Consider the following 25,108-nt stretch of genomic DNA (forward strand, 5'->3'; position numbering starts at 1 on the left):
TCCCTCTGGGTGCTTTCAATTACCAGAGCTCCCAAGCAACCACACAAATCAGTACCTGCTTACAGCTTACAGCCCAGCAATCACTTCAAAATATAGTATAACCTAGTATACTGTACACATCAGGCGTAGTAACTCGTAGTGTTTCTGCTGACTTTGTTTTATTGTATCATGTGTATATCACGGAGCGAAGCAGGGAGGGAGAAAGAGGAAGACATCTGACGCCAACAGTGCTGCTAGAGCATGACCCGTTGTGCCACCAGGGCACGGCCTCTTGTTAAACGTATTGTCATTGTGCGTTTGCCTCCCCCCCCCACCCAGAGGGAGTCTGACCTACAAGAGACAGTACTATCAGCTCTGGCTCCGAGCCCACTGAGCTGTCAGCCTCACATGCCCAGGGCTAAGAGGAGACGGGGGACATGAACAGTACGTGGGAGATCAGGGATAACAAGCAGAGACGGAGGTAGACTGCAGTCTGTCTGAGTCTGCCTCTATTAGTGATGCTGGAAGGAGCTGAAGAGGCACCAAATAAACTGAATCATTCTGTTGGTTTGAGACGCTATTTCATACATGAGCCTCAACCATGTCGCTGCTATCAGAGAGGGCATGTGCAGATTTAAGGAAGTCGTTGTGCTGGATACACGGTGACATTACACATTTGCTGGGTCACAGTGCCCAGGTTTAACTCCCTTGTGTTGTGTTTGGGTTGACAGATGAAAGACTTTTTGAAATGCCAGGTACAAGAACATTCGGAATGAGTTTTTTGGATATCGGGGCTCGTGGTTATTTATGGATTTGTGTATTATTTGTATAAGCAGTTGGCACTTATGGTGGTGGGATTTCATTATCAGCGAGGCAACTTTAAGCTTTTGAAATTCTAAAATATTCATACACACAAACAGACAGGCAGGCGGAGGCAGACGATACACACAGACAGAGACACAGTCCTTTGAAACTGCCTTCTCAGCTGAGTGGATTTCCCTCCCGCTTCACTTTTCCTCTGAGCACATCAGTCTTGTTAATTGCCTGGCCCACTCCATTTTTCCCTTACCAGTTGACTTATGATCATTGATGTAACATGCTGCCAGTTAGGAAGAGGTTAACATGCACATCATGCTAACACACCATCTGCAGGGACAGCGTATTTTTAGACAGGTTGCTGGGAAAGAACCAGTTTCAGTATATTATTTTGATTAAAAAATACCATCTGCTTATAAACTACACATTTTTAAACATTACACCAGCTGGTCGACTTAGGATGAATGAAAAAAATATACATATTATTATTGTTGGATATTTTTTGCCTGTTTATAAAAGCAGACCCCATCTTTTATATTCTGACAAATGATATTGGGATTCTGCTTCTAAGAGGGGTGTATGCAAGACCAATTTAAAAGAGTACTCTACGTATTGGCATTGGTTTTTGTATTATTGTCTGTTTTTGTCTTTTTGGTATTATTGTCTTTGCACTTGTTAAAGCACTTTGTAACTTGTTTTTGAAAAGTGCTCTAAAAATAAAGATTATTATAATTATTACTCATCTAACATTGTTGGACTCTCAGTGTGTAGTTTAAATTAAAAAAAAGGGATGAAAATCAATGCAGCAGAACCAGAGACATCGTCTACTTTTAGTCCAGGCATTCGTCTTCCTTGTCAAAACCTTGCACCTATATTATATCCACAATCCGCAGCCCGACCACCGACAGTTCAGTCGGCGATTTGGACGACAGAGGTCCGGTAAGCTCACTCCACCCCCCCAGATGTTTTTCATCTATATCAAACTTGTAGTTGTCAGCCCCAGCCGACGCTGACGTCACTTGAGGACATTTATCAGACTTCACAAAGCTCCCACAAAAGGCTTTTTACTTCTTTCACATAATGCAGAAATACTCCCAACAAGTAAACAGACTTTGATGTGTAAAATCAGTGATTTTTCCCTTTCATGTCAAGTCCAAGTTTGATAAGCTTTGAAAACAAGGCAATTCAAAGTGCTTTACATAAAACATAAAAGCAACATAGGGAAATATAATAAGTAATTTAAATACAGTCTTTAAAATAAAAACAATTAATTTACCAATATACCTCTATGTATGTAATTAATAATTGACCCTTCGCTAAGCCACGCCCCCCTTAGTTACTATTGAGAAGTCCAACAAACTGTCGGACCTGTCGGACGCTGCCACTGTCTTTAACTGCACTCCCTTGAGAAATATTGTCTTAATTTTTGGAAAAGGCGATCTCTGAAAGAAGTTGCATTGTGCATCTGAAGGTTGTTTTCAGGCTGTCAAACTGACGTGAAAAAAATAAATACCGAAGCGAACTGCCGTATTACCTGACTGTTGAGAGAGAGAGAGAAGACGATGATATTAAGGAATAACACTGTTCCTGTACAGCTGGGTAGGTCTATAGTCACCATTAGGGGTGGGAATCGCAGGGTACCTCACGATACGATACATGGCTCCAGATAACGATAATGTCACGATACTGCAATTCTATATAACGATGGTTTTAGTACTCGAAGCGTCTATAGATTATTTCAACGATTCATCGTGACGGGAGTCTTGAAGTGGTTGTAGCGTTAACGCTACGTGACTGATAGGTCACAGGGGGTCACACACTACACGAGCTGACAGCGGCTATGTCACCCGACGCTGGTCTCCAAACCACGTTCTGTCAGGAAAACACGTGAAATGTGAAACGGGAAATGAGTGATCCTGCACACGAAACAGCTGTTTGTTGTTATTTGCACACGCAGGTAGCAGGGCCCAAAACAACAAACGCACATGGTCACATTTTCAGCTGAGGACTGCAGCTTACTTTGACTTCAACAGCTACAACAATCAATCGTGATTTCAGTTAAATGCTAAAGTTGCTGTTACCTTGTCTGTGGTCCGCTGGCAGAACACCGGCTGCTTTCTGATCAGGTGCCGTCGTGCTGTTGCAAAGATACAAAGAATTTGCATCGATGCATTTTAGTAATCGATTTAATCGAGGAATCGTTCCAGCCCTGTTGGGGTTGGCGGCAAAAATTTCTCTATGCAGGAAAAACCCTGCCTTAACTGAAATGAGCTCTGTCTGTAGTCTACACTGGGGATGTGTTATTGGGTATATATAATGTACATTAAGCTCATTAACTTTAATTAAATGAATGTCAGATACGTTACCATACATCTCAAGTGTTAATGTTGTTGACTTGAGATAATAAAACCTAAACGAGTATGTACATACCAAATTACATTAGTAAATTGTGTAACTTTAAGTCTTCTTAATCCACGTGTACTCTCTCTGGATCAGATCAAAAAGACCACTTTTAAGCTGACGTTGTGTCTGAAAAGAGACCGTGGAGGATATTTTCTCCTCTCTACCTACATACATAAAACAATTGTTAATCATTCCATCTTTGTTACAGCGGTAATTTGGCTCCGTCATTGATATTTATAAACCAAGACGCTGATGTTCTGTCCCGGTATTTATTTTATAAATGAATCATGCTCGTCAGATTTTCAAAGACTCAGACTTGCCCTAGTTGCGGTTCAAATGCGTTGTTTCATATATTAATATGAAGAGTTTCCTTTTCAAAGTGAGACTTCCACAATTTGAGACGAGTGACAGTCAATCAGATAAAATCATTAATCCACTCAATCAAGTCATTATGACCATTTCCCCTTTTCTGTGTTATAGGCGGTTTGATTGCCTGCAGTGAAACTTTACATACAAATATTTACAGTGCAGTACATTCAGTAATATTACTGCTGTTTTTGTTTTTCCTGCTTTGTGCCGCAGCACACAGCAGAGCCTGCAGTCATCCAGCTGGCTGCCTCCCAGGACCCAGTGTGAGACACTGATTAGTGGCCACTAATAGATCTCGATCCCTGACTCATCCTGTCCCACTGTTCACTCAATGATACCAATTACTCACCTTCAGGACGTGTCCTGGGATCAGACAAGCCAGAAATATCACTTTCTAATTATCAGGACTTCCTCTCTGAGTTGGAATTGATGTCTGGCCTCAGAGCAGGTTTTGCCCTGTCATTGGCTGCGAGGCGTGGAAAGGGTGAGCCTGAGTGTTGCTGTAGGTGCAGCAATTTAGTGGCGTAACTAGGAAGAGAGGAATGTGTATTAGCTGTCTAGTCTTTAGGGGATGAATTCAATCATATGTCTGTGATGGAAGGCGGCTGCTTGATGACCTCAGTTGCATACCTGCACTGGCACACCGCTGTTTCATCTGACATCCCAATCATGCAGCCTCTCATCCTAGTTTAATGGCACCAGGGATGGACCACATCCTGAGTGTTGGTAAATTGATGCACCGAGTGTACCGGAGCTTGATAACTTGGACCAGGATCGTGCAGTTTTTTCGCAGGCACTGAGCATGCAGTATAGATCCAGTCCAAGACAGCTGGATGATCGGAGCAGAGGGTAAAGTCAGCTGTCCCCACTTCTCATCATGAAGGCATGTCCTAAATGATCATTCTCTTTGAAGATGGATCATCAAATTTAAGATCTTCTCCCAGTGACGTTAGGACGTCTGCATGTTTGTTCTCAGGGTATGACGAGTGACCTGGCTGGCACCGGTTTTCAGAGATGACGCCCAAAGTGTCGTCATATGCGCGAGGCGAATGTTGATACAGTGATAAATGTTTACTGACCTCGTAACGGCGTCAGCGGTGGATAAATGTCACACAGACGCGTCACGTGGGATTATTTGTGCTATAACTGTACCTGGCTTTATTAAAGCCATCATTCCTCACTTCATCAGTCCTCAGACTTTAAGAGGAGACACAAATACACGCTGAGAAACTTTAAGATGTAGCTCTTCATTTTCTGCCGAGACACTGATTGACTTTAAGCACTCAGTGTAGCAGCATGGATGAAGCCATGAGGAAACACTGATGGGCTCTCCTTGTTTTTGCTGGAAAGGCACAGAGGCTGGTGCTGTTTGGCACTCGATAAAAGCACGCTAATGATCTACCGCCAAGTTGAGAAGGACACCAAAGATGGCGAATTTACAGGTTGAGTCTGACGCCCTAAGAGAGAGTTATAGCGAGGCTAGTGTCTCTCCTGTGAAAGACACCCCTGATGTGGCATTACGTAATCGTGGCCTTGATTTAATATTATTATTATTATTATTTATTTACACTCACAGAAGAGAAATAAATGTATGGATGTGTTTTGTGTGACACTATCTCTCCGCTGACCACTAAAAAAAATGCTTAATGCATAAATTGTACGTTGGAAAAACGATCCTGCTCACCAGAGCTGCAACAATTTATCGATTAATCGATTAGTTGTCAAATGTTAAATTAATCAACAACTATTTTGATATTCAATAAATGTCTCTTTTTTTAAGAAAAACTCCAAATTCTTTTGTCAGCTTCTCAAATGTGAATATTTTCTGGTTTCTTTACTCCCCTATGACAGTAAACTCAAATGTTTTTTGTCAACAACCTAAAGATATTGAGGATGTCAACTTGGGGATGGATGGATGGATAAATAGATGAACCTTATTGTCATTTCTAGAGCTGGCCCGAATATCATTTTTTTTGAGCTTCGACAGTAATTAAGAGCGAATAATCGAAGCGCTTCACAGTGAAGTGCATGGGACTCGCCTCAACCACCACCAATGTGTAGCGCCCACCTGGGTGATGCACGGCAGCCATTTAGTGCCAGAACGCTCACCACACATTATTGAGGCAGGGAAACATTGAGCCAATTATTACTATGGGGGATGATTAGATGGCCAGATGGTGAAAGCCAGGTTGGGAATTTTGCCAGGACACCGGGGAACCCCCTACTCTTTGCGAGAAGTGCCATGGGATTTTTAATTACCACAGTGAGTCAGGACCTCATTTTAATGTCTCATCCAAAGGGCGGCAGCCCCGACAGCACAGTGTCCTCATCACTGCAATCTTATTATTATGGCCAGAGGGGTGACTGCCCCCTACTGGCCCACCAACACCTCTTCCAGCAGCAACTTAGTTTTCCCAGGAGGTTTCCCGTCCAGGTACTGGCCAAGCCCAAACCTGCTTAGCTTAGGTCATCCAGCAGTGGCAGGGTTTACATTGGTATGGCTGCCGGCTTACCGAACGCCATAACTTCCACACTACTGCTGTCATCACTCAGTTTAAAGTGCTCCCACACAGCTGAGGGCTTCATTTAGTTTTCCCTTTGATGTGAACGGGAGCGTTGCGTTCACTGCTGTTGGCAGAGGTCAGGCGCGCGAATAATCAAATCACATAATTGAAAATGGCTCTAGTCCAGCTCTAGTCATTTCCAGGTGTATTTGCGTAATTATGCAGAAAGCTCCCTTGTAGTGCATTTAAGACAATAATATTTACCTACATAAAACAGTGGAAAAATATAAGGAAACACCAATCGACACTTTTCACAATTTTCTGTACCTAATTGATTAATCTGTCAGTTATTTTCTAAATTAATCGATAATGAAAATGATTGTTGGTTTCATCTCTACTGCTCACTGAGCCAGATGTGCTCATCTGTTAAAATAATATTGACTAGTATTGTTTTATTTTATCAGTGGTGAGTGATAAATAGAAGTTCAAATGGATGGATATAGATATACTTACTAAATCCTGGCTGTTCCCTCTGGGACGCTGGCCGCAGTGAGCCCTCCAGGTTATGTTCACTTTGGTTGGCTTGTCCATCACAGTTCTGCAGCAGCTCATTTTTGGTCTTTTCTTTCACCTGGAGGAGTCGGTGTCAGTGTAATCAGACTGAATCTGTCTGCACATTTTAAATAGACTGCCATGAAGTGTGGTATACACACTCTTCGTCCCCTGAGGATGAATTGCTTTGCTCCTTCATTTAGCGCCATGATCAGGTTAAAATTTCACTGTGTCCTTTGGTTTTAGGATTAAATAACTGATATAAGCCTCAGCTGTGCTTTGTGTTAGTGTTAATTGGCAAATGTTTGTGCACTAACAAGCTCAGCTTGGGTGTAGTTACCCTTTAAAGGCTCACTGCTTTACCCTTAAATTCTGATTTAAGTTGTGTAAGATCTGAGGTGGTGTGTATACTGTTGTTTCTTCTTGTACTTTTGTGGCTGTACACTGACAAAATAATATATCTCCCAAGTTAACGGCCTTTTCTGTTCTCCCTCCTTTATACTTTTCAGCTTTTCTCTCACTTTGTTGTTGTTGCTGATTTCAACAATTAGAAACATTAAAACATAAAAATACTCTACTTACTTGTGTGCCAATGAAGATGGGAAATAATATTGAAACTTAGTATTGTGATGGTCATTTTATTTTATTTTTTGTATGTTTATTCCTATAGGATCAGACATTTTATGTTTTTACACCATTCTGTCATCTCAATCACTCCCCTGTGATTCATGCTAATGCTGTATACATGCATGTCTTCTCCAAGCATAGGATTTTAACCACGGGCAAGCCGAATATTTATGCTGTAATTAGCGCTCTTATTGAAATTCATATGATGTGACACAGTAAGAGGTAGTGGTGGTTATACACACTATGCTTTCTGGGTAGAAAAGGGAGGGGTGGGGGGGGGGGCGCATAGAGGCGTGGGAGGAGAGAGGCGGAGAGATGAACTGGGCATGCTTTCCCAGCAGAGGAGAGGACATTACGTTTCCATGGTGCAGTGATGTTTCTGGGATGCACACACACACATGCAGGGTGTGGTAGTCTTTACATAAATACTCTGAACCCAGTATTGAATCTATTTATTGAATCTAAATCCTTATCAAATACACTTAAGCTTAAAAAAATAACTAGAAACTCAAAAGATTCAGTTGACGCCTGTAATCTGCGTTTGTTTGCTGAGAAGATGGAAAATCTGCAGCTTTAATGGCAGACCGAATGAGGATCCCAACCTTTTAGATACAACCTGAAGACGAGACGAGCAGCTTAAGATATAAAGTGTTAGTTAAATATGTGCCTGTTGAAGTAAAGGGTGCAGACAACCAAGGTTATTTTTCATTAGTTTTAGATTTTTATTTTGTTTTGACTTTTTGTTTTCAATTTCAGTTAATTTTTAATTAGTTTTTAAACTGGGTTTGTATAGTATAACAACATATATTTTACGCTAGCCAGTAATGGCGTTAGATTAGATGTGCTGTCATTTAGGAGAAACGAGTTTTAGAAAGTAGATGGTGTCTGAGGACATCTTTTTTCACCACCTTCCCAAAACTCAGAAGGAGCGATGACATTGTTCCACAGCAGCTCACTGACAAGGATGTGTCGGCTGACGTGCTTCGTTTGTTGCCCTCGTTAGCGCAGGTATCAGCAGTGTCGATTATTTTGAAATGCCAGATATCAGCCTAATTAATCGGCCTATCGGTACCTGAAAGTTTAACTGAGAGATTCTATTTCTTGAAGTTCGTTTCACCACAGAGTCGAAATTCTGTCGGAGTTGTTGAGCTGTGAAAACAGTTTTACTTTATTTTGTTGTGATTTATTAGTGCAGTGATATTCGCAGTTTGATATTGATGCAATCTTGGTTTTCTGTTTTTGTATTGTAATTGGGATCCTCTGCTGAGAATAGACTCCAGCAAGAGTGTGACGATTAGACACTAGCCAAGGGTTATTTCTGCCTTTTTGAAAAGTTATTCATGGATTTAAAACTGAATTATCTACCGCTGATACAATCTGTCACCGCCAATGTAATTTCAACGGTGAAAGCAACAATCAGCATCTGCTAAACCAAGAATCCTACAACTTTAATATCTCGTGCAGTAAATGGTTCTCTGCTAATACAACAGAGTAAGAAAAAATTTGTTTAGTTATCACAGCAAACCTCAAACTGAATCCAGAACAGAACTCGCTACAACTGGGCAATACACTAAAATCCTCTTATTGTGCATAATTTCATAGCGCAATATTGTCATTGTACATGTTCAGACAAACGAGCTGATATTTGAAGGGGTAGCTACCATGGTAAAACTGGTCTGGCTAAACATCTGAGTTAAAGTTAGTGTATTAGAGCTGACAACATTAGTCAATGGACAGAAAACTAATATTTAAACATTTTATATTCAATTGATCATTAGAATAATTCAATTAATGCCAAACATCCCTTGTTCTCAGCCTCTGTCGTAAGAATTTATGTGACAGTAAACTGTGTTATTTGGATAAAACAAGCTGTCTGATGACTTCTGAAGGCAACTGCTGGCCATTTGAACCCTTCAAATGTATGTAGACACTCGGGACTGAATCTTAAAATGGGTTAAAATATTTTGTCTCATGATTAAACTTTCATTCTTGCTCTGTCTTTTTCCCAAACGTCTTGCCTCGCTCTTTCTCCTCCCCTCGATCCGTGCTCGGTCAGATCCAACGTTGCCCGAGGCTTTCCTCAGACAACATGTCGAGTGTCCTTCAGGCCTGTTTACACTGCGGCTGACGTTGTGCTCTTGAGCCGGACAAAGCAGGACGGGCTTTGGTAGTCTGGATGTCAGCTCTGAGCTGCATCTCATGTCGGGAGATATTTTAGAAATGACACTCTGGTATTTTGAGACACCCTATAACTTTTTTATCAATCTGCCGGCTGTGAATGAATTATGAAGCGCTCTAAGAAGTGAAAATTGAAGTGGAGGTCAAAGAAACCGGTGGAGGCTTCCACACCTCAGAGTTGTTAAATTGGCATCATTGTACAACATGGTACACACTGTGTTCTCCCACAGCAGGAATACTACAAATTTTACAACTAATGATTACTGGAATTACAAATCTATGCCTGAGAGACCTCTGAGAATAGTTAAATGTAGGAGAGGCTAATGCACATGTTGCCTAAAGGGAAGGAACAGTCTGTTTTTTAATACAGGTTAATATGGGGTTTGAAATATGAGCCAATCACCACCTCTTTTTAAGCGTAGCTGCTCGCCAGTTCGCTGTGATCTTGAATGCCTCCCTGCCGGCAACAGTTTGGAGAAATTTTGTATTCAGCAAAAGGCAGACCTTGTTCCAAATATAGCCCGCTCGGCGTTGGCGTTCAGATCTTGTTTGGGTTTTATTTTAATTTTCAAGTGCCCTGGAGAGATGGATATTATAATTTGTGGATGGAGGAGCACCATTTTTTTTTTTTTCCTTTCACTCATTCCTGCCACAGTGCCTCCCTTCGTAATTAATGGTCTCTGATGAATAGAGAGATTTCTGACGGAGAAGGAGAGAAAGAAAGACAGAGTGAGAGGTGAAGTCAGCCGTTGGCATCCTTCCACCGGCTGCAACTTTGAGTATGATTGAGATTATGAATACATTAATAAATTAATGGGTCAGAGGCAAAGATGGCCGAGAGAAATGGGCTAAGTGGTCAGGGCTGGACAGAAGGGAGGAAGTTATTGGAAAAATACTATTTAACATTTAGGACATGAATTTATTAATGGTATTAATAAGCAGACGAAGAATATTGAAGACTAAATATTGCAGTTGTGGGTGGAGTGTATATATCCTGACTGATACAGAGATTTTGAGACTGACTCCAATATCAATATAACAGTAAAATTTCTTTTATTTGTTGAATCTAAGCACATTAGTGACTACTCAGTAGTGAACATCTCTTGCTAGTAAGCTAATTGCTAACATGCTAACCAGCTGGGAACATGGTAATGCTCGTCAGTAACAATAGCTCTCCAAGCTTCTTTCTGTTTTCTCTGCACTGTGCCAGCTAATAGGACGGTTTGTTGAAGACTCATTACTACCACAGTCATAACTGTCATAACTGTCATTCCTCTTTTGTTGAACCGTTTATAATCTGACAGCAGCGTTTAAAGAAAAGTGGATGGTGCAACACAGCTAATAAGCTACAATAACATTAACAATAACTTCCTTCATTTTAACCTCTCCTGCTCTTCGTTTACTGTCAGTATGTCAAGCTAATACGCTAGCCACGGCTCATTTCATAGGCATGAATTGATTGTGCCGCAACATTTCATTATTTTAAATGCTGGTGCTGTTTTAAACCAGGACTTTAATTCCAGTGAAATGTTTCAGTGGCAATTACAGGTTAATTTACTGTCGAACACAATTAGGCTAAAGCAAAATTTTCATTATCAGTTAAAGGAGACCTATTATGCTTTTCCACATTTTATGACTTATCTACAGTGTTATAATGTTGGATGTTCTCTCAGGTTCCCTCCTGTTCTGAACGCTCTGTTTAGAACAGCTTTTTCTACCAACGGCTCAGTTCTACGTAATACCGAGCCAGACGGAGTTCCATATATGGTCATTTGCTCCAACACTAACTGCATGGCAACGCTCAGTCTGCCTGTTACGCCCAGCAACAACAACACCCTGGTAACATGCTTCAGGTCTTGGCCAATCAGAACACAGTGGGCTTTGAGAGGGGGGGCCTTAAAGTGACAGGAGCATCTACAGCTTGTTTCAGACAGAGGCTGAAATGAAGGCCTACATGAGAAAATAATAATTTTTTGAACTTTGAATCATGCAAAGCTGCCACACCGGCGTCACAGAACTACAATATAGGACTGGAAAAGCAGTTTAATAGGTCTCCTTTAATGCGACGATGTCAGGAGATTCAACGATTCAAGTTTCTCATTTGGTCTGGTCAACAGTCCAAAACCTGAATATATTCAGTTTAAAATATGACTTACATAATCATGTAAAACATAAAAAAGCAGCAAATCCTCCTGCATTTTATGCTTCAAACATCACAAAATGGATTAATTGATTATCATAGTTCAACAAAATGTTTCCGTTCTGTTGATCAACATTATGTCAGCACTAAATCCAGTACATTTAAATGAATTTAAAGTAGCAACCCTGCAGCAGCTGCATGTTGCCTTGCTGAGATTTCCCAAAGTCCATGTGTACTCTGCTCCTGCGGGCGAACTCCAACAAACCACAGCTTCCAAATCAAATGGGAAGAAAATAATTTGGAGTACCTTTGAGCGAGTCACAGACAAGTACAAATTATTGGACCTCAGCTCGATGAAACCATAAAACTTAACAAATGGCCTCTGTCAGTCTCTGGCCATCAGTGGCCAAAGTTGTACTACCAACACACACACACATACACACTTACAGCCTTGTAATGAGAAATGTTTGGACGTGGCCTTGAGCAGCCTTTTTGGAATGTGTCCCGGACAGTTGAAATATGGTATCAGCGGCACAATGACAATCACTCACTTGGTTTTTAGCCTCCCCTCAACTGTAATGAACACAGAATAATAAGTTATGTGGATAGACCAGCATGGCACAGTTTAGTGTGTGTGAGAAGGACAAACACACATTTTATTCTGTGTTTGAAAACGGCCTGCAGCTATCGATTATTTCATCACATAATCGGATTAGAAAAACTTTTGCTTGGCGCCCCCAGTACCGGGATCAGCTGTGTTAGTCATATCACGGTAACGTTACAACCCAAACTAACAGACTAACCAGTTGGAGAACAACAACAAACACACATTTTCAGAATTGGGCCTTACTTTTGCTAGCCTTCATCTCAACTAGCAATCATGATTTACGTTGAATGCTAATGTTAGCTTGTTTGGGGTCCGCTCTTTGGATGCTTTAGACGCACTGTACAGAGTTGTTTTTTTTTTTTTCTTTTAGCTTGAAGTTATCTCATGCTTTGGACGCTTTCTTTTCCTCCACTTTAAAATCCGCACCATCAAATCACGTCACCTTCACTTGTCCACAGCGTAAGCAGGTTTTGCAACAGTAATTATCGTCCGTGCGAAACACTGCGCTGTTTATAGTTACATAGATTACTAAAGTTATTACTAAAAAGCATCAGTGCTTTAGTAGTAATTTTTAGTAATCAAGGTATTCGAGTTTCTCGATTAATCCTTTTTGCCCTAGCTTGAAATATTGGAACCCAGAACCAAAGAGTAAACATTTATTTTATATATTAGATATCAAAATAGATTGTGTTACAGGCTTTGGTATGATATGGTCAACATAATTGAGCGTAAGTTTAGGTTTAGTTGTTAACATCTGAATAAAGTTACAAGATAGCCCTCACAAGTAAGGTAATAATATTCCTTGTGGGCTTATATACTGTATGTGTTTGCAGCAGAGTATTAATGTTTAAAAGTGCCTACATGCATGTGAGTGAAGCTGAAATATGACATCTTCCTAATAGCGACAAACATCTTAGTTAAAAATTCAACAATGAGGAAAGTAAGACAATGAAAGCTCAATTCATCAGCTGGACTGGTAGCGCTGCCAGGAGCAAACTGGGAGGAGGTGGCAGCCCATTAACTACCACCAGGAGCAATAATGACATGGTACAGTTAAGAAAAAATTGATCAGAGCTGGTTTTACATGCATTAGTAATGTCATGATTTAAGTAATAAATTATGTGTACAGTATTTGCCTCTAGATGAATACACATATTAGATTAGTGGATTACAATGGAATAGAAATAAATATGCAAGTAAAACTAAATGGAAAATGTAATGTAATCGACTGTTAAAGTCTTATAAGGAAACAACAACATCTTCATGCTCGAAAATATGCTGTAAACATGCTGTAAAATCACATATCACAAAAACACCTGAGACAGGTAACACTTTGTTTTCTGGGTCCGTCAATTACTAAAAGTTTCATGGAAAAAATCAAGTAATTTACCTCTAATTACAAGTAAAATAGAGACAAAGTTAAGTACATTTCCAAGGAATTCATTCTGATTACATTATGCTAACTGAGCGATGAAAGTACACGAAGTGAACGTGCAAACATTTTAAATTTCTCTACCAGCAAACATACAATTTAATGTAGATGAAGAATAACATTTCCAATAAATTAAGGATGAAAAAATGTTTGATTAGAATTCAATGGATCAATTCTATTAAGTGAATTGCTTAAACAGCTGCTTATGAACTACTTTTATTCAAATAATTGTCTGTCTCAGCGAGTAGTACCAAATTACAAGGAAATAACACCAACTAATACACTGTCAGTAACCGTTAAAAGACCTACATAAAATAAGCCAAAAGCAGCAATAGAAAAGCTAGATGGGCTAAAATAATTTTACAATAATAAAAAGTAATTGTCATAATTTCCATCTTGGTGAAAAACATACTGAAGACTCAGACAAATATCACACATCATATCCTGCTAATACTAAGTGTAAATGAAGACAAATATTAAAAAACCTTTGACCAGAAAACTGAATATGTAAAAGATGGAAAAAGGCATTCATAATCCTGCCAGTCAGCAACATATCATTAGGCAGAAACGCTGGGTCGTACGGGGCACAGTTGTTTTTAAGAAGACCTGTGCAGTAAATTGCAGCAGATGACCAGCAGTGTTTCTTCTGGTAAAATATAGCATCTCGTTGTCCCACATACCCCCCATCACAACCCCCATGGTAGGGGTTGTCTCAAGGCTCCACATAAATTAAAGTGACAAGCTCTTGTCTAGATGTTCCCTCCGCATCCCCCCCCCCCCCCCCCCCCCCCTTTTGTTTTATAACACTTTGTTCCCCTACCATGGCTACACACCGGCACGCTGCTGATTTACATCTGGGACCAACTCAAACATGTCCTCCTAGACAATTTACAGCTACAAATACTGCTGTTGTTGAGCTGAATCCCCTCGAGGAGAAGCACTTCAGATTCTCAGGAACTAATCAAAATGAAATGGATGTTTTTCATGAAGAAATTACATGAACTTAAGCTTATCAAGGGTGTACTTGTTAGAGAATATGCTCCACTCACCTTTAAAGACAGTGTAAGCAATTTTTTTTGTCATTTGTTGAAATGCAATCAGTAATTCAGATGCTCTGACACAGTAATCCGGTATCTGTGGCTGTCGCAAGACTGTATTAAGCATGGCGCGGATAAAATGATTGGCTGTCTTAGCTGCATCCATTCTCGTTTTTGGGGAGTGGTTTCGGAGGGAAGCCTGAAAGCCTTTTTAAAATCTAGCTTTCGCTTGCTAATTCTCCAATGTTTCCTACCCTACCTTTTAAAAATACCGCAGTTATTTTGGGTGAAGAAGCCATGATTCCCATGTGTCCACATTGATACCATGGTAAAAGAGAAAAATTTCATGTACTTTAATATACACTCCTTTAATAAAACATTTGAACATTACAAAGAACAACTAACGGCTGAGAAAGTAATGAGAGGATGTCCAGGACAGATGAGAGGTGATTTAACGTCGGTATATTCAGAAACTAACAAGATGTTGAAATTACAGCCTTGTAATGTGCTTAAATTAATTATCCTAACTTTTTGTTAGAATCTCACAGGTGTGAAATGTTTAAGGGGGGTCACTATCTATATTGGCAGTGTTTTGAGATTGAGACGGAGCTGTTGAAGATAATTGCCACAACAACCGACGACTGTTAAATATTAAACTAACCTCACTTGATTTCACCACGGAGGAACTGTCGCTGCAGCTGCACTTGTTGCCATCTTCAATGTGTTGGATCCCTTTTACCTACGGTACTTTCGGTACGTAGAAAAACGAGTACCGGCATGTTCTCAGAGTTTTGGCATTGACTTGAAGTGTCCGTTCTCGTGACTTCCCCAGTCTGAAACCAAACAGACAATCCTGCTGTTAGTAAACATAAGTTTTATGTGAAAATGCAAGTTTCTCACTAGATAATATGTCTGTGGCAATAACACAGATACTGTTTCTGCAGTGTGGTGTTATTACATGCTGGCTTAGATAAATGTATAGTGAAAATATAATCTATACTGTGACCTTCTACCTAACGGTAGAATCAGTTTCTGTAGTCTGTAGCTGAATGCATCACAAAGTTTCTTAACTGCGAGCTAATGAAGTTTAAGGTCTTGCTTCAGTGCGCCTTGTTGCCCAGCAGCCCAATAAGAGGACCTCATAGCGCAGATCAATAATGTATAGACTCTGTCTGCTGAAACTCTACAGGTCTAGTAATTTATAGTTTGTAAGAAGCTTTTTGTACACAGCCAGTATACAGAGTCTATTAAGATACATCAGGTCTGCTCTGTTTACAGGACACAGTCAAGGAGAAAGGGTCTGGAAAGTTTTTAGTTTCTACATATTTACATTTGAAATTGACCTCATGCGTTTGTTCTGTTTCCAGTTTTGTCTATTAATTTCCAGTTGCTGTTGCCTCCCTATTGTTCACACAGCCTATATATCAAATTTAGATTAGTTTAGCGTTCTTAGAGTCCGTCAGAGCATATTTAAGTGATTTATTTTTTCATTTTTTCATTCATGTATTCTGTGTATACACAACAGTATCTTTGACATAGTGAAAAGTAAACAGTTTACTTTGTTTACTAACTGTAACTGATAACTTTCACCAAGTCGGCAGTGTTTTATGCACCACTGGTCACAAGAGGGCACTAAATCCGCTCATATACAAGAAGACATAATTTCCATCTTTGTCACTTCTCCTTGACTGATTTTGACACAAATGTGAGACACTTCTGCTGTCATATAATACCACGGGACGCCGCTGTGCATCAGTTTTTTTCGTGCCTCAGGTTTCCCAGGACAGTTGCAGTTGTTGGAATAGACAGATGTTGCAGCTGTTTTCACCAGGGCTCCTGAATGCTAGAGGTGTGTTTTGTGTTTTTTGGTGTTTTCTCATGTGTTTGTGTAATGAACAATAGGTCTGTGTGTTCGTGTTTAGGGAGAAAAAAAGAGACAAACAGAGGGGAAAAAAAGTGTTTCTTCTAGACATTAATATACTGTGCAGGTTGCTCAAGGACAAAATCAGCACGTGGATGTTGGTGCTGGAGGATTGTTAGTCCTCGCATTAACACCCGCTGCTGCTCTCTCGACATGCCTCAAGGTCTAACCTATTAAAGCGGGGCTAGGTGACTTATTTCAGTTGCATTTTTTGTTTTATTTGCTAAAATTCTCTTTACATCCCGACAGCAATTGATAAATCCAATGCTCTGAAAACATCCCGGATGTGTGGCTCTTGCAGGACGATAACAAGCACGGCCAGTCATTTCATTCGGTCTGATCCTGCCTACCTGCATCCACTCTCTGATTTTTTTCAGTTGGATATTTTCAAAGTCTCTTGCTAGTTTTCCAGCTTTGCCTGCCCCTGCTTTAACAACTGTGTGTATACATAATACAGTGTGTACTTGCTGTGATACTGGCTCAAACCGTCTCACTTACTTACAGTTTAATGAGCTATTTAAAGCCCTTCAACACATGTGGTTATCCACGCTTTTGCCTGTTGACTATTAGACCACATATACTTTAGATTATTGCTTTTAGATTGATCTCCACCTTTCAGGCAGATTTCACTAAGCTGTGATAATTAACTTGCAGGGACTTGAAATCTACTGATATGAGGAACCCATTACAATGAACAATTTGTAAATGTTAAATTGTTGTGAGTCATAGCAGTTCCACACAGAAAATGTCAGGGATGCGCCAACATCTGGAGCAAATTAGCTCAGAAAGCATCGATGGCCTGCTTGGTCACAGAATCAAATCCAAAAGAAACAGAAACGTGGTTATGAAACAATTTGAATTTGGTTGTGACTTGTATTTAAAGATCTCAGTCTGTCGTTTGTGGAATTGATTCTGAATGTAAATGTAACAATGACAAATAATAAAGAATACATTTATTTTATTTATACACTTTAAAGTTACAGGGACAGTGCACAGTAATAAACATTTCTGTAAATGTGCCAGCTTGGCTGATTTGACTGTGGCCCCTGGGCAGGTGTAATCATAGCTACGTAAAATACAGGAACAACAGTACTTATACATATCTATAAAAGCATTTCACAAGAACACGTAAAATACAATAATAAAGTGGGTGGTTAGAGTTATGATTGAATTGTAGATTTTCAAATTGTCTTTATTTCTGAGCCTCTGCATGATTTTGTTTTTCTTGTTTGCTTAAAACAATTCTTGACCTTGGAAATAGCAGTTAACAAAATAATCTCACCACCAGATTTATTTTTTACCGGGTCTATCAGCTTGACTACATGTACGCTGTTTTAGTCACTGTCTACCTGGAAAGCAGGAAGTCAGTCTGCAAACTTATGGTTATGTTTTATATAAACGTTGGCTGTACTTAAATATTTACAGATTGTCAAAACTGCTCTATAAATGCCAATAATTTACCATTTTATCATGATGATATGATGCCGTAACCAAACAAATCTAAAGTCTCACTCCTTCACTTTCTCACCTCTGTAAATCCTCCCCCCGACAAACCCCCTTGCTGCAGGTCGAGAGAAGAGAAAGGGTCCCATGATCTCTGCCGGTGATGCCGAGTTCCCGCGGGATTACCACACCCTGGCTGCCGGTGGCGGCCGCGGGGCCCGGCGGTTCCCCGACAACACCAACGGGGGGTTCACGTCGTCCTCGCTGGACCGCCGGCACAACTCTGTGGCCGCCAAGAGTCTGGAGGCTTTGAATAGCATCCACAAGGCGGACATCGAACGCCAGCGAGACGCCCTCATGGATCTCCAGAAAAACAAGTTTTCCAACAGCCCTGGCAGCGTGTCGCAGGGCTCCGCTCCTCCTGGACGACAGGTATGAGGAAAAGTCATGAGGAAAGATGCCTCTAAAACAAGTTTTAAAATATGCACGTGTTATTTAACAGGGGCAATACAGGTGAACATTGTTACACAGGAGGAAGTATTGCAACAGATGTATGTATATGTTTCTCTCTGCAACCCGCATTCCTGCTTAGCAGGCCATCAACCATTTAGTCAGACAAGTCATTTTTTTGAGGGAACAACTGCCAGAAATGTCAGCGCAGAAAGCCATCGAATAAAACAATGACTTTTAGTCCATAGAAATGATGAATCTATCTTAAGGGTTAAAGATATTTTTATTCTATTTTTTCAAATTTGTAATCACAACCGTTCATCAGGGACGCTGGAAGTCGGTCACAGTCGGGGTGCTGACAGTCTGTCAGTCACTGAACAGACTCCAGTCTGCTAAAGTTCAGACACTGATAAACCACAGAACGGTAGACGAACATTAGACTTGATGATCAGAGAGTTTTTATATCACGTCCACACTTCTGTCCATATTCTGGCTCGTCCACATGAGCTCTCTCGCTTGACATTGATGAGCGCACTGACTTTATGAAAACATGTTTCAACAAAATGCACCCACCCAGACACAAACTCTGCTTATCTTGTAAGTTTTGTAAATTGTTGGCATGACACAGCGCCCTTCTGCTGCAGCACTAAGTGAGTAAATAGGAAAATAAAGCAAATTTACCACCACTGAGGTGCCCATAACCCCAACTGCTCCAGTGGACTGAGAAACCAGAAGATATTCATATTTGGGAAGTTTAATCAGAGAATCTATTCATTTTTCTGTAAAAAAATAAATTGCTCTGAATGATTAATTGATTATCAAAATAGGCGATTAATCTGATAGTTGACAACTTATCAATTAATCGTCACAGCTCAAATATATCCATATTGTAATGAAGTAATACCTTAACAGACAATTCCCACTCATATACACGCGGATAAGAAACTTGTGCAGCATTTTAATGGATAAGTACCGTCGTAGCAGGATATTTAAACTTAATTATCAGATGTCAGACATTTAGAGTAAAGTTAGTTTTAGTGAGTATCCAGGATTTAAAAAATTAACGTTGTGAAAATGCTGTGCTATCGTCTCCTGAACTACTGCAGCTCTTGAATGTGAAAATACATATTCCATAATTGTCTATAACTGTATGTATTTTAATGCAGATCCAGATTTCTACACAGTAACAAATGTAGGGATTTGAGTGCAGCCCCGGGGGCAGGTATGAGCTCTCTGAGTGCTTTCTATTTCCACATGTGAACATTTTCTTCCTGGGAGATAATAACAGCACATCGGTGAGCTCAGAAACCCACACGGGTGCATTATGTGGCGAGATGCCTCTGGGGCTTAAGGCACACACAGTGCAGGCATTTTTACAACCAGCTTGCTGGGTCAGTAACGGCCACTTTTTAAGTGGTTATCATCTGATTCGGCAGGAGAATATGCAGAAAGGTATTTGTGAGAAAATGTCAGAAGGTGAAATATTAAACTCCCCGCTCCATCAAACCTCTCTCTCTCTCTCTCTCTCTCTCTCTCTCTCTCTCTCTCTCTCTCTCTCTCTCTCTCTCTCTCTCTCTCTCTCTCTCTCTCTCTCTCTCTCTCTCTCTCTCTCTCTCTCTCTCTCTCTCTCTCTCTCTCTCTCTCTACTCGCTTTGTTCTCCCTTTCATTCTGCCATCAATCACCATATGCTCTGACTTGATACCTGTGACAGATGGTCAAAACAGAGCCGCCTGCTTCGGCTTCTGTCTGTAGCTCAGAGGGAAAGTTCAACATGTCTGTGTGTTTTATTACAGAGCTGGAGTCAGGACGTGTTTAGCCTAGCTTAGCATTAAGACTGGAGGCAGGGGGAACTGTCCGGAGTGAATGAATACGCCTTCCAACACCCCTAAGGTTCACTACATGTTGTGTCTCACTTGTTTAATCCGTCATTTTGTGACACATTTATCCTGAATTCCTCTGTTTAATATCTCCAGCTATGGTCCCGTGTAGGGAGGTTAGTCAGTTACTCATTTGCCATTTTGTTTTCATTGTTCAGTCTGACCCTGTGTTGGTAGCTGTTGTCTAGGTGGGGCTGTTATTTTACCCTCACCAGTCAGCAACTAGACGTGTCTGCCCCGTTGACTTCAGTTTCAAGTAGCTACAAGCAGTTCACTTCATGTTTCTTATGTTTGTCAAAGAAATGTGCCCATTTAAGAATCGTTACATAACATTTTTGAGGTGAGGCCCCCTGCTCAAACCCACGCTGTGTTGCTGCAGCTCTTCACCTCTGTCCAACCTCCTTTTTCTTTGTGTTTGATTTGAAGGATTTAATTAAGATTTAATCTTTGTGGAGTCTTTTGTGAGCTATCTCTAAGAGCAGATCTTTTTACTATGTAGTGATTTGCTATAAATTTATCAATACCTTGACTGATTTGATCATTTTTACATACGATAAATGAGACTACATGTAAATTAACAAGCTTTAGAGGTGTTAGTAAGGGTATTCCTTGTTTTAGGCCAGACCCAGGCTAGCTCTTTCACCTGCCTCCAGTTTTTATGCTAAGCTATGCTAACCACGTCCTGACTCCGTTCCTAACAAGAGATCAACATCACACTTTTCACATAACTCTCAGTAACCGTATCTTTAAAGCTTCAGTATGTAAGTTTTAGTGGCATCTAGTGGTGAGGGTTGCGAATTGCAACCGGCTGCTCACGGTGCATTCATGTGCTCCTCGTTTGGTCAAGAAAGCTGCAGTTTGTCAGTTTGTAAAACAGTAAAGTCACATGTAGTTTTGTGTGAAAACCGTTTAATGAACTACATCTCTCGTCTCGCACACTATATACCACCAACATATAAGCATGGTAATGCTAGCTAACGTTTATTGCTTGGTAGCTGCTAACTTAGCTATGTTCCACGCAGAAAATATATCTCACCTGATGTGTTTAATCCAACGACTCTCTGTCATTGTATCACATCATGTAAGTTCCTCAAGTAAGTTCTTTGACTTGGCTTCAGTCACTGAGAGAGAAAGTTACGCCGTCATATATGTGACTTTCGCGTTTGTGGTCTTTGTAATGATGTATTTTCAGTCTTATACCTCAAACTGCGACTTTCTTGGCTTAGATATATATAGTTTAAATTGACTATCGTGTGTGTGTGTAATTCAATTCAAATGGGATCAAAATTAGTTGTGTCTTGCCACTGACTACTGTACACATTTTTGCAGAGTAAGGTCCCATGGTGGTCCACCGGAAGCAGAGAGACTTAGGCTGGAATCAAAATGGACGCTACTACAAAGATGTGTTGGATTAACATTATCAGAGCGTATAAACAACACGCAGACAACTAGTTCACTCTACATGGACAGCAAACTAACCGTTATAACCATATTACACATACACAAAATATGTAAATGCAATACGTGATTTTGCACGAATCAAAGTCCTGTATACTTCTTTATGTCCCATGTATTCTTTAATTTTTTCTATTTGCAATAAAGATTTAAGGAGGAAACAAAGATTCAGATTATTCCAGCACCACATGAATGCACCATCAGTCTCCGCTCCAAGCGTGCAGGAAAAGCTACGGTGGCCGACACGCTCTGTCTACTCTTGATGCTAAATAGTAGGTGTGGTCCTCCATTAGGACGAAAGGGATTGTGTAGGCTTATGTGTTTATTTATTACGTTTAGCAAATGACAAACTGAACCGACCGAGCGCTGACTACAACGGAGGCTGTCTTCTCACGCTGTTACTACAGTCACGCCGAACTCACACAGGAGGCCGGCTGCTCACCTGTTCCCGCGGTACAGGTCCATCTGTCCTCTCAGTCACAAACGGTTTGGTGACCTCTCAATAGCGCTAAGCGTTAAGCGTCACTCATCAATCTTGTCACGCAGTGAAAAACAAATCAATATTCTGATAACGTCGACTAGCGGCGAGAATCATCTCCACCCAGTAGATGAAACTCGGCATACGGCGTGATCGTAAAGTAAGAGTTTTGCATTATAAACATCTAAAACCTGAAGCACAATCTGGCTCTGATACTGTGAGCTGCACTTTATCGGAGCTGCAGACGTTAATGTGAGGATTTGCGCTGAGAAGTTTCAGTTTCTACCTCTGATGAAGTGCACTTGTCTCATTCAGTACAGTCTGTAGGGGAGCACAGCAGAGTATCGGTCAGGTAGACTTTTAAAAAAGATTATGAATTCTCATGAAATAATGACGCTGGTCTCATAATATTACGATTTTCTTCTGGACATGTCAGAGAACACAGATATGTGAGATTCTGAATGTGCAGAAAGTTTTGAACATGAGCAGAAAAGCTGCAGGAGTTGAAATTAAATTTATCATCGAGGTAAAAAGGTACCCCGACAGATGACTTTTCAGTTTTGTTTATAAATCTTTTTGTTTGAATTAAGCAAAATAAATATTTATTTTATCAATTTTTATAATCATTTATTATGTCACCAACAACTATAGAGGATAATAAAGTAAAGAAACAACATTTTGATTTTGGGGCGCTATACGTTAACTTCAGGATGGTTCAAATTGTTTTTCAGGACGGTTCCGGGACGGAGGTCAAAAAAGTTAGTCTGCAGCCCTGACCATGTCACGTGACATGAAACTGTCAATACACCACAGAAATCTTAGTTATGTGTATTAAATTGCATTTCTGTCAATAGATCCTCTTAAATGTTAAACCTCTATCCCTTCTTATTCCTCCGTCAGCTCCTGTCCATCACGTCTCCGTCTGTTCTCATCTCACCCGTCCAGCTCCTCCTTCCTCTCCACCCACTCTTTGCTCTTTCATGTGTCTATTTACCCAAACCACACCATCTCCTGGTGGAAAAGGTGGACCAAGACAGAGAGAGAGAGGGAGGGAGAGGAAGGGGGGAGAGATGGCGAAACAGGTGGAGTCTGCTGTCGTTATGGTAACCCACCGTTTCCCATATAAGGCAACTGAGTGATATCATATGGTTGGCAATGCTTGGGCTTTGGAAGGAGGCACACGCTGTACTGAGTGAGAGGCAACAGCAGCAGGAGAGAGAACAAGCGACAAGAGGAGAGACGGCGAAGGAAGGAGGGAGGTTCTTTTTATCGTTTGTCAGCAGGGACGAGGGGTGAGAGAGAGTGACAGACAGAGAGAGAGAGAGGAGGAAGAGGAGGAGGAGGAGGGGCAGGAAGAAATGCTAACTGCCTCTTAGGCGCTACTACGGGTACCAGCGAGGGGGACTCTGGTGGATCCTCAGGGCGCGGGAAAGACACAGAGCCGCAGTGGAGAAAAAAAAAAATGGAGAGAGGGGAGGAGGAAGAGGGAGGCGTGAAGAGCGGGAGGATGCGCCAGGCGGCCGACGTACTCATTAAGTAGCAACGGTAACTCTCTCTAACCCCGTCCTTGCATCCTCAGCGGAGACATTTCGGCATTCCTCTGTGGTGCTCGCCGCGAGTGTGTGACGCTTCTGTTGCTGCATGAATGATGATGGAGTGATGTAAAGTGCAGGAGTGTGTGTCTTTTTATTGTACATGGACGCATGTTGACCGGTAGACCGGAGGAGCGCACAGTCCGTCTTCTCCTCCCTTCCTGATCAATGCGAGTGTATGAGTAAGTGCATGTGTTTTTAGGGGAGGGTCCATTTGCTCCCCCAGCAGGCAGGTGTTGCCCAGGTGTGTCGCAGTGATGTGCGTTCATGTGTGGATGTGAATGCAAGCACAAACACAAGTGTGTATTAGTGTATGAGTGAGTGCACATGTGTTATTGTGTGTTTGGTTTGAGAGGAAGCAAGGCGGACTGTGAGTGAGGTTGGGGGTGGGGGGGAGAGGGAGAGGGTGGGTACAAAAATGGCTACTTGGCATGCAGGTCAGGCACGCATGTCTCTCTGCTCATCCCTCTCTTTTTCTTTCCTGTCTCTCCGTCCCGTCTTTCTCGCCATCATCTCCCTTAAGCTCTGTGTCTCTCTGTGCATACGAGCGCCGTGGGATTTCAGCTCAAGTGATTGAGAAATATTGCAGGCAGTAATCACTGAGTCACGGTGCATAGGGGGCCTGTTTGTGTCAGATGAGACAGGTTTTATGTTCCAAAAAATGTCCGCTTGTTGGTGCATTAAATTATTTGTGGAGTGACTTAGCGGTAGATTTTTGCCATTTCAATTTAAGGTGAATAAACCAGGCGAGTGGGTGATTACACAGCGCACAGCTCTGTGTGAATGGTAAGAGAGAGAGAGGGATTATAACACACTGGGTGCTTGACTTCACAATTATCCACTGTTTGTCACAATAATTCTGACTAGCACCTGTGAGAAGGGTGTTAATATTAACACCTATTTCCCAGTTGTGAAATTATGAAGCCACCGCATGGAAGGGTGTCAAAGTTGGAAACATAAGGTCAGCTGGAGGTTAGAGAGGTTGTTAGCTCTTCATCTTTGACTGCATTATCACTCAAGGATAAGGCAGGAAAGTCGACTGGTGAGAAATGAATGCAAGTGGGCCGTTTATTCATTGCAAAGGTTTGATGAAGGCAAACGATCTGTCTGCCAAGATGAAGAGTTCAGACACGGCGCGGAAACATGACCATCAAAATCTTTTCCTAAATCTCTTGACAGCATGTGAAGTTAGAACATGAGGATGTTAATTTATTCATCTTGATGCATTCATCTTCTACAAGCGTACA

General features: G+C 41.1%; 1 protein-coding gene across 3 annotated transcripts in view; it reads left to right on the forward strand.

Annotated features, from left to right (window-relative positions):
- zgc:114120 (uncharacterized protein LOC619267 homolog) overlaps positions 1–25,108 on the forward strand; it is a 132,054-nt gene that overhangs the window by 44,970 nt on the left and 61,976 nt on the right. For 2 of the 3 annotated variants that reach the window (XM_038735966.1, XM_038735965.1), the window contains exon 2: positions 18,133–18,440. In XM_038735966.1, the coding sequence (XP_038591894.1) occupies positions 18,156–18,440 (285 nt within the window). In that variant the 5' untranslated portion in view covers positions 18,133–18,155. Of the gene's footprint in view, positions 1–18,132; positions 18,441–23,461; positions 23,815–25,108 lie in introns of those variants that run through there. The other variant, XM_038735967.1, reaches the window with a different exon arrangement.

The sequence above is a fragment of the Micropterus salmoides genome, unplaced genomic scaffold (assembly GCF_014851395.1).
Source record: "Micropterus salmoides isolate LMB-PRFRI ecotype aquatic unplaced genomic scaffold, ASM1485139v1 Ms_hic_scaffold_21, whole genome shotgun sequence".
Lineage (NCBI taxonomy): Eukaryota > Metazoa > Chordata > Actinopteri > Centrarchiformes > Centrarchidae > Micropterus > Micropterus salmoides.